Source organism: Phaseolus vulgaris, chromosome 9 (assembly GCF_000499845.2).
Source record: "Phaseolus vulgaris cultivar G19833 chromosome 9, P. vulgaris v2.0, whole genome shotgun sequence".
NCBI classification, from domain to species: domain Eukaryota; kingdom Viridiplantae; phylum Streptophyta; class Magnoliopsida; order Fabales; family Fabaceae; genus Phaseolus; species Phaseolus vulgaris.
In genome coordinates, this window is record NC_023751.2 from 7,904,558 (window position 1) to 7,914,516 (window position 9,959).

General features: G+C 34.3%; 1 protein-coding gene across 1 annotated transcript; it reads left to right on the forward strand.

Annotated features, from left to right (window-relative positions):
• The first annotated feature begins 365 nt into the window (after positions 1-365).
• LOC137820056 (NADPH--cytochrome P450 reductase) lies at positions 366-9,196 on the forward strand. The gene is made up of 18 exons (XM_068623836.1): positions 366-1,586; positions 2,533-2,592; positions 2,791-2,867; positions 2,956-3,013; positions 3,135-3,221; positions 3,296-3,332; positions 3,933-4,002; positions 4,143-4,337; positions 4,420-4,512; positions 5,247-5,472; positions 5,680-5,763; positions 5,861-6,012; positions 6,099-6,195; positions 6,367-6,516; positions 7,181-7,258; positions 7,334-7,456; positions 7,535-7,648; positions 8,728-9,196. The coding sequence occupies exons 1-18, from the start codon at positions 1,290-1,292 to the stop codon at positions 8,806-8,808; spliced, it is 2,079 nt and encodes a 692-aa protein (XP_068479937.1). The 5' UTR covers positions 366-1,289; the 3' UTR covers positions 8,809-9,196.
• The last annotated feature ends 763 nt before the right edge of the window (positions 9,197-9,959 follow it).

A 9,959-nucleotide genomic window follows, 5' to 3' on the forward strand; every position in this document is an offset into this window, starting at 1 on the left:
CACACTAATCGAGAAAAATATTAAATAATATTTATTACACCTAACCATCTTAAATAAAATAATAATTTAAAGATTAAAGTATCATTTACATGTAAAACACGATTGAAAATCACAGGACTTATCGAACTAAAATCAACAATAGTTCAAATAACTTAAGAAAGTATCTATAACTTTCGGACCTTTTTGTAAGTAAAACATTTTAAATAATAAAAGCGTAGAATTTGTTTTTACAGCGTGAAGAGTTATGAATGAGTGTTTATCGAATGGAGTAGCTAACTATGTGGTGTTTGGTGATAAAACTTTATTTGCTAAAAGTACAAATTCACCCTTAAAACCTTATTTGGAGGGAATCATGTGACCCTTTTGTAGTAAGATCCCTCACAAAGATTCTGAAGAAATGATGTTGATACAACATTCAAACTTGGGTATTCTGTCGTTGAGAAATGAGCCAGACGTTGAAGGTGTTTGGTTTAATGCCCAAGACAAGGGTGTCAGTGAGGTAGGATTGAAAGGCGTGGAAGCTGACAGCGAGGGAAGCGTCAATTAGGCTATTGGGTGGTGAGAACAACAGAGGGAAGGAACATATGAATGGTGGATGCATGGTATCAACATTTTCATTTTAGTTTTTATATGTTATTCTAGGACAATTTTATCCGGTTAGAAAAGTAATGACATTAACTAAAATATATATATAAAAACTTACCTCTACAAGTACTAAAACATAAAATTTCGAAGTGTAAAAAATTATTAGAACGAAATAATTAATTGACGTGCATATATTAAAATCATGTAATAATCGTAAAAGCAAGAAAAGTGCGATATAAATTATGCAAAAATAATTGTATATTTCATTTGTACTATTTTGTGTTGTTGGTTTATTTTCTCGCGAGATGATTAAAAGATAAAGTAATAGTAAAAGCAAAGAGGGAAGCAGGAGAGGTTAAAAGAAACACAAAGCAAGCTTTTCGGGGTATTGTCAACGCGAGCCCGGCGATATCTCGCGCTTTAATTCTTGTTATCGTTTGGCAAAGTTGCACATTCCCACAAACCGCAAAGTAAACCCATTGACATCGATGGAAAGTGGCCCAAGGTTTCTGGTTTAGTTCTCGCGGGTCTCTCTTCTTCTCACCACTGCACCCTTCATCTCTCTCTCTCTCTGTCTCTCATTGAGTCATTCCCTGCAACTACCTCTCGTCGCTGGTTTAGCTCTCACGCGATCACGCAGGCACTCGTCACTGTCTCCTTCACCTCCCGCACCGTACTCCGAATTTGACTGAGTTGTGGACTCGATGGCTTCCAATTCCGATTTGGTGCGCACCGTTGAGTCGCTCCTTGGCGTTTCGCTCGGAGATTCCGTTTCGGATTCGCTGCTTCTCATCGCTACCACCTCCGCCGCGGTCGTAATCGGTCTTATCGTGTTTTTGTGGAAGAAATCTTCGGATCGGAGCAAGGAGGTGAAGCCGGTGATTGTGCCGAAGGATTTACTGATGGAGGAGGAGGACGACGAAGTTGACGTTGGCGCCGGCAAGACTAAGGTCACCGTTTTCTTCGGCACTCAGACCGGTACTGCTGAAGGCTTTGCTAAGGTTATATTTCTCTTTTCTTTGCTTTGCTTTTTTCTTTCAAACTGCCGGATCGAGTCGAATTGAATCGAATGTTCTGGATCTTTATAATAGAAGAAGAATATTATTCGTGTACAATATAAACATGATTTCCTCGTACTGCGAATTTGAGTTTGGTGAATGGAGTAGATAAGTTAGTTTTGACTTGTGCAATGACTTGGTTAATACTAGGTTATGATAATGATGATATTTATGGCGGAGCAGATTGTTCGGCTTGATTTTCTTTTGATGTGATTGTGTTCATTTTGTTATTGAAAACGCCGAGGAGCGAGGAATGATGTCTTGTTCTTGTTGCATGTTAGTGTCATTTTGAAAATAGTTCGCCGTGATAATTAAAAGGCGTGCCTCTCTCTGCATTGCGTGCCTTTCTATTTATTGATACCTGTGGAAAACCCTAAATCGTGCCGCAATTACGGTGACGTTGGATAGGGTGAAGTTGTCAAAAGCTTTCAAAGCGTCAGTACTGTGACTGTTTGCAGTTGATGTTTTAGGGTTTTGTAAATAGAAAACTTTAGTATTTTGCTTTTACTAAGAATTTTGTGCCTGGGTAGTAATTAGTATGGCAAATTAGTTGAAAATAGTCAAACACTGTTTTTTCTTTTTCCTCCTATTTTGTTAACGCCTCTCTTGGGTGAAGCAAATCCTGAAGTTTCGTGCCTCTTTCTTGGCTAGCTGTCCCTATAACTGTAACAACATGTCTTCATAGCTGGCTTATTTTGAGTATTCTAAATTTAGCTTGGAAATGGTTAGAGCTTTTGCACATACTTTGTGCAGAGATGATGCTAACTTCCCCTTTTCTGTAATGCCTGAAATGGTTACCCCTGGAACAACCCTAGCTTTAAATCTGAAGGAAGTTATGTGCCAGTTTTTGTATGATTCCCGTGTTTTTTATATTTATTTTTAATTGCAGGCGTTGGCAGAGGAGATCAAGGCAAGGTATGAAAAAGCCGCTGTCAAAGTTATTGACCTGGTATGTCGGATTGAAATGAAATTTTGGCAATGCCTATATTTTGGTTATAGTTATGTGGGTCAAACATCTTATTTTAAAAGTTTGATTTTTTACTAGCAGAATTCTAGAAAACTTTTGGTAAAATTGTACAGGAAGTCAAGAATTTCAATTTTAAAAATAAGTTTGGCTACTGTCTGATGTATGTTTAATTTGAACTAGGATGACTATGCACCAGATGATGATCAATATGAGGAGAAGCTGAAGAAAGAGACTCTTGCATTTTTCATGCTGGCAACGTAAGATTTATGTGCATAAAAATGGTTGAAATGTATTTATTTATTGAAATGTGGGGTGAATATGATGCATTTTGACTTGACATGACAGTTATGGAGATGGAGAACCAACAGACAATGCTGCAAGATTCTACAAATGGTTTACTGAGGTTTGTAGTTACATCACTTTTAAATAAATCCTACATCTTAGGCCTGGCTCTATCCTTTCTTTTTCCTTATTCATATGGTTTACTTAAAATGATTCTAAGTTTCATTGAACATTAATTTTAGGGGATAGATGAGAGGGGAACATGGCTTCAAAAACTTGCATATGGAGTTTTTGGCCTAGGTAACAGACAATACGAACATTTTAATAAGGTAAAATCAGATGATTTTTTTTTTATTTAACAAAAAAATCATCATTTGATTCTTATGCTATTCTTTTGATACAGATAGGTAAAGTTGTGGATGAAGCGCTTACTGAACAAGGTGTGTAATTCTATCTCCTGTATTTTCAAAAGTATTAAATAGTTTCTCTGTTTTGTTACGATTGCATAGAATCATTGTTGTTTATCAAAGCTGAGTAGCCTGATACAACTTTTTCATTTGTGTTTTTTTTTTCTGTTTCATTTAATTTTGTCCTTGTAGCTGCAAAGTTAATCTACTAGTGCTACTTTCTTGTTCTGTTTGCTTAATGGAATGGTGCCTTACATGGATAGATTCAATGTATTTGATAAGCCTTTCAAAAAGTCTAATGGGTGTATAATGTTTGAATCAAACTTTCAGAAAGTACTATAAGTCATTTATTAGGCAATCTTATTACAATTTCTTGATTCTAGATATATGTAACATAAACTCCTGCCTACACTGGTGGAATTATATTACATGATTGTAATTTGTTTAAAATTTAGGAAAACAGTCTTATTAAGTTTTATATTTATGCGGATTTGTATTAGTCTTTTGAAGTGAGATGTATATTAATAAAACCATGTTCTAATAAAGTTCTGAAGTTTGTATATTAGACTTTAGAATTTAAAGTAGTTATTGGCTTTCAATAGATATCTTCTTACTTAGTTGTGTTTGCTGCAGGTGCAAAGCGTCTTGTTACACTTGGATTAGGTGATGATGATCAATCCATTGAAGATGATTTTTCTGCCTGGTAAAGATAGTCAGTCCTCTGATTCCTTTCAGTACTGCTATCTAGCTATTAATTATATTGTTGCTACCCATAAAATTGTGAAAAGGTGTCTACTACTTTTTGGGCATTTCAAACACCATGAGTTGTCCTTGGGTTTACAGGAAAGAAAGTTTGTGGCCGGAGTTGGATCAGTTGCTCAGAGATGAGGATGATGCTAATCCTGTCTCTACCCCCTATACAGCTGCTATTCTTGAATACCGAGTAGTGATTCATGACCCCACTGTAACATCAACCTATGATAATCAGTCAACCATGGCAAATGGGAATGCTGTGTTTGATATTCATCATCCTTGCAGGTGCTTGGAATTGTTTATACCGATTATGTTTTTTTTTAGTAGTTCAGACTATTAAACAAACCTATTGTTTCACTTCTTGAAGGGTGAATGTTGCTGTACAAAAGGAGCTTCACAAACCTGAGTCTGACCGTTCTTGCATACATTTGGAATTTGATATATCAGGGACGGGCATAATGTAAGTTAGATATACTTCCTGACGATTAGCCGTATCATTTTTTCTTGGTAAACAAGAAAGCGTAGAACAATTGCATTGGTCAATTATAATTATTTTGTTTTGTATTGACTTCAAACACATTATGCTAGTAAATATTTTTTTAGATTTTTAAACTTTTATCTAATTATTATTCAATAACAGATTCCTGGTGGAATATATAGTGTTATTGAGTTTTGGTATAAGGTTTTGTACTCTTTTGTAATTCTTAGGAGATATAAAATGTTTTTTTACAGGTAAATAGAGATATAAAGTAATAAAACTTGTCAGATATCCAATTTCCCCCACTCTTCCCCAAACCGGGAAGACTGTGAAATTGAGGGTGAGATTTCCTGATGAAATTGTTGTTAATGATTTTGATCGGTGCAAATATGTCTGATGTGAAATGCATGAAGTTTCTCATAAAGATTGGCAGAGTTATTAACAGTTATTTATGGATGAGTGCCAGCAATAGAATCTCTAGTATACTCCTCTCAAAAGTCTCATTTTTTAAAAATTTGTTGAAAATCACACAATTTTGTAATTTCTAAGAAATTTCATCCAATAGTGAAGAATTTGTTAGAAAGTGTGTTCTCAACATTTCTCTTCATGGATTGAGGTTTTCTCATGCTTAAGTAGACGGCAACTTGAACATTCTGTTCCAATTATCTGATAGTAATCAATTAATCTGTTGATGGCTTTTGCCTGATATTTCCCAGATATGAAACTGGAGACCATGTGGGTGTTTATGCTGAGAACTGCAATGAAACTGTTGAAGAAACTGGGAAGTTGTTGGGTCAGAATTTAGATCTATTGTTTTCTCTTCACACAGATAAGGATGATGGCACTTCCCTAGGTGGTTCTCTCCTACCTCCTTTCCCTGGCCCTTGCTCACTGCGAACTGCATTAGCTCGATATGCTGATCTCTTGAACCCGCCTCGAAAGGTTTAAATATTTTCTTCACTTCATGTACTTACCATTTCTTTTTATTTTTGTACCTTGTACTTGTTTGGTTTACTGCCTATATGTGTGATTCAATAGGGAGTTGTACTTGTTTGGTTTTACTGCTCATAAGAGTGTGATTCAATAGGGATTTGCGCTTGTTTTATATAGATGAAAATAAAGAAATAATTACATGTGCTTATCTTTCAGGCTGCCTTAGGTGCATTAGCTGCTCATGCCTCTGAACCTAGCCAAGCAGAAAGATTAAAGTTCCTTTCATCTCCTCAGGGGAAGGTAAATTTTTTGCAGTGCTGTTTCTGTCCTTTTGTTTACAAACAGAAATTTTCTTTTTTTCCTTTTCTCTTCTGATGATTTTCAATTTTTTTTCCAGGATGAGTACTCCAAATGGGTGGTTGCTAGCCAGAGGAGTCTCCTTGAGGTGATGGCTGAGTTTCCATCAGCAAAACCTCCTCTTGGTGTGTTTTTTGCTGCAATAGCCCCACGTTTACAGCCTCGTTATTATTCTATTTCATCCTCTCCTAGGTAGTTATCTTATCTTATTTAAAGTATCAATGAACCCTTATAAGATAATTGGCAAACAAATAATATTGTCTTACTTGATTGTTCAGGTTTGCTCCTGAAAGGGTACATGTAACTTGTGCTTTGGTGTATGGTCCAACTCCCACTGGTAGAATTCACAGAGGTGTATGTTCAACTTGGATGAAGGTACCGATATGCAGTTGATACACTTCTCATGCAATCACGTGGTCCTCTTTTTTAACATCTTGGACTCTGTGCTCTCAACTAGTCGTGTTTGTGATTCTAATTTCTTGCCCGAGGGTGCAGTACCTAATTTTTTCATGTTGTTTCTAACTTAAATCTCTTATGAATTATCAGAATGCTATTCCCTTAGAAAAAAGTCACGACTGTAGCTGGGCTCCTGTTTTTATTAGGCCATCAAATTTCAAGCTACCAGTTGATCATTCAATTCCTATTATTATGGTTGGACCTGGTACTGGTCTTGCACCTTTCAGGGGATTTTTACAGGTATGTGAATATGTTATGGATGTGTGTATTTTTACAATTCTCATAAAAAGTAAGCTTGCTAGAAAACAATTATATATAATAAAGAAGGGGTGGTGGTTGAGCCGTTGAATATAAAAAGAAATATAGGTATAAAATAAGTAATTATGTACTAATCAACTATGATTATGAACTAAAATCAAAGCACCTTATTCTTTATTTTGTTACGACTGGAAAGCTCCACTTTGCTGTCTTTTTAGCATGTTTGCTGTGTTGTGGAATTAACTAAAGCGATCTTAAGCACTAAAATATAAAACTAGTTTAGTTTCTGAAGATGCATGGCTAAATTACTTTCAAGTCACACCTGAAGGTGAAAATCTTCTCTTAACAAGGGGGAAGAAAGTTCTGATTGTGGTATGAAACAAAAGTGGAAGCAGATTGTTTTTTCCAAATCCAAATTGTTTGTTTTTTTCATAGTGCTTTTATAAGCTGTATCTTTTAAGGATTTTTTTAAAACATGAATTTCACATCATTGGCAAACAGGTATACTAGTTTGTTGTAAAAACCCAGTTTACCCTAAACCAAAAATTTCAAAATTGTTGTCCAATCCATTTCATAAATGAAAGTTCAGGTGAGGCTGAATTATTATAGGAATCTACTTCTAAATTTTTCATCTTTGGTTTGCCAGGAAAGATACGCCCTCATAGAGGATGGTGTTCAACTTGGCCCTGCATTGCTCTTCTTTGGATGTAGAAATCGTCAAATGGTAAATTAATTTCTCTGTGTTTTTAAATGGATTTTCAGAGCAATTTCTGATTTGCCAATTATATTGTTTGTATAGGATTTCATTTATGAGGATGAGCTAAAGAATTTTGTGGAACAAGGTTCTCTTTCAGAATTGATAGTTGCATTCTCTAGAGAGGGGCCTGAAAAGGAATATGTTCAGCACAAGATAATGGACCAAGTAAGTGCGAATAGTGGCTTAGTAGGTATCAAATGTAACTGGACAAATTCTTTCCTGCATTAATTTTTATATGTGCAGGCTGCGCACGTGTGGAGTTTGATTTCTCAAGGAGGTTATCTTTACGTCTGTGGTGATGCCAAGTGTATGGCCAGAGATGTTCATCGAACTCTTCATTCCATTGTCCAGCAGCAGGTGCTGATTGTCTTTCATCATCCCTCCCTTTTACATAATACTTAAGTATTGATTTTTGAAGAATTTCACCAACTTAAGTATGAGAAAATAAAAGAAGCTTTTCTGCTTGTCTCTTCACCAGGAACAGATGCTAATAATAAGATTGCTAAGCAGTGAGTATAATAATATATCTATGTGATAGGAGAGCTGTGACTGATTTTTAAGCCATTTTTGTTTTTGGAATCCAAACACAGAATTTGGTTTGATTGTTGAAAAATTCGGTACCAAATTAGCGTTTGAATTTTTCAATGGAGCCATTAGGTGAAAATTCTTCATCATTTGACTTAGTATTTTTTTGTTCTGTTCTATTGGGTTTATTATTGTATTGCTGGGGTGTTTAGTACTTCAAATGTGGGAAATTTGAACATTCTTGTTTTTGTGAGGATGTGATTAAAAAAATTATAGTAAGTTTTCCTTACCATCCAATGATAGAGATAAAATTATGGACTATTTTTTGTGTACAATATTATCGAAGAAATTGGTTGACAAATAAATAGTAAGGTTGCTAATATATTTTACAAAGGTTATTTGGAAAAAAATATTGTTTAGCTTCTTTAAAAGCCGGTTGGCTCCACTACTTAATGCGTCAATTTTGTTTTTCGGTGCCATTTGGAGGAATTCTCTCTTCCAACCAGGAAGGGTTTTAAAAATTAATCTGGAAAAAACATTATCAAGTTCATTCTAACCTTATGAATGTGTGGATATCATTAGTTCTTTCTTCTTTCCTCTTTTTAGACTTGACTTTACCTTTCACAACTTTTAAGTGGGTGAGAGAGCCATACTCACATGCTGATTCTGTCATACTTGGTTATGCTCTGTCTAGACTTATGCTCTGTCTAGACTTATGTTGTGTTTTTAGTGTATGAAGGGACTCGTCAATGTAAATTTTCATCTCAATTATTTCGTTTTAATTTTTTTTGCAGATCTTTTATTTAACAATGCTATAGTTCTTCTGATATTTTTTGTTTTCACTAGCATATAAACTCCATACCTATGGAATGCAACTGTCTTAAAAACTTTGTTTCTGCATTGAATTATAGGAAAACGTGGACTCAACAAAAGCTGAAGCTATAGTGAAAAAACTCCAGATGGATGGACGTTACCTTAGAGATGTATGGTGATTTTTCTAGTTCTTCTGCTTGGATTGTGGTATCCTTGCTCTTTGGTATGCTAAATTCAAGTTTGGCTGAAGGATATTTTTGAGATTAGTAGCTGCCTTTACGGAAATTTAGGAACCGACAGTGGAGGCTAATCAGGTTTCCTTGAGAAGAAATGTTTTTCTGGACATTTGCCTTTTTCTTTTGTTTTCTGTTGTCTTTATATTATCTTATGATAGGTTGGATCCCTCTAAACTAGGATTAATTATAGAGGGACTCTGATGGTTAGTTCCAGAAATCGGTCAACACATAGAGGTTGCAGTTGATGATTATGTATCATCATTAAGTGTAGAAATTGGTAACGAATAATTATTTTTTATCAATGAAACATGTTTTTTAATACTGAGAATAATATGTTCTTGTGTTGAACACAATTTATTTAAAAAGTTTTAATGTGTTATCAAAATCTTGATCTTATGGAGCATAATGTTTTAAAAATGTTATAGTTTCGCTGGGTGTTGGGGAAATCATTGGTTCACACTTACTGGGGAAATCATAACCACCTGAACATCTTAGTAATAGAATTTCAAAAACGAGGTCTGGAACTCTCAATAAACGTTTAAGTTTTTTTAATACAAGGGTTGATAGAAACTAACAATATTTGACGTGAGTACGAGATCCATGTAATTTGTGCATATAAATAAAAACAATTGGTTTTAAAATTAGGTTACACTTTTAATTTCTCAATTAATATCCTTAAAACTCTAACATTTTTCTGATGAGTTGTTTTTCTTTTGACAAATTTGACCTAGATTCGAAATTACTTATGTCATGCAATTTCCTTTATGAGTGCCAATTATAAGTCTGTTCAAATTTTTAAACAAGTGTAGATAAAAAATATATTATCAATCAAATATGAATTGCTTTTGTATAACTTTTAAGTAATTGTTATAAGAGTTAATTAGCTTATTATAATAATATTATAGTAGGATTTGTAATTCAATGATAACGTAAAATTAATGGGTTATACCATTCAATCCCTTGAATTATAAAACTTAGATTTACTCCTAACTTATATATATCAAAAGTAATTAAAAGTTAGATTTATTTTGAAAATTTAAGAGATTTACTTCTTGTTTTGACTTTTCTTAATTAAATTATTTATTAGACCTATG

What these genes read in the sequence shown, in the direction of transcription:
- LOC137820056 (XM_068623836.1), top strand. Translation starts at nt 1,290, where the DNA reads ATGGCTTCCAATTCCGATTTGGTGCGCACCGTTGAGTCGCTCCTTGGC. An exon ending in GATATTCATCATCCTTGCAG is followed by an intron (nt 4,338 to 4,419) that starts GTGCTTGGAATT and finishes CACTTCTTGAAG; the next exon opens with GGTGAATGTTGCTGTACAAA. An exon ending in GATGTAGAAATCGTCAAATG is followed by an intron (nt 7,259 to 7,333) that starts GTAAATTAATTT and finishes TTGTTTGTATAG; the next exon opens with GATTTCATTTATGAGGATGA.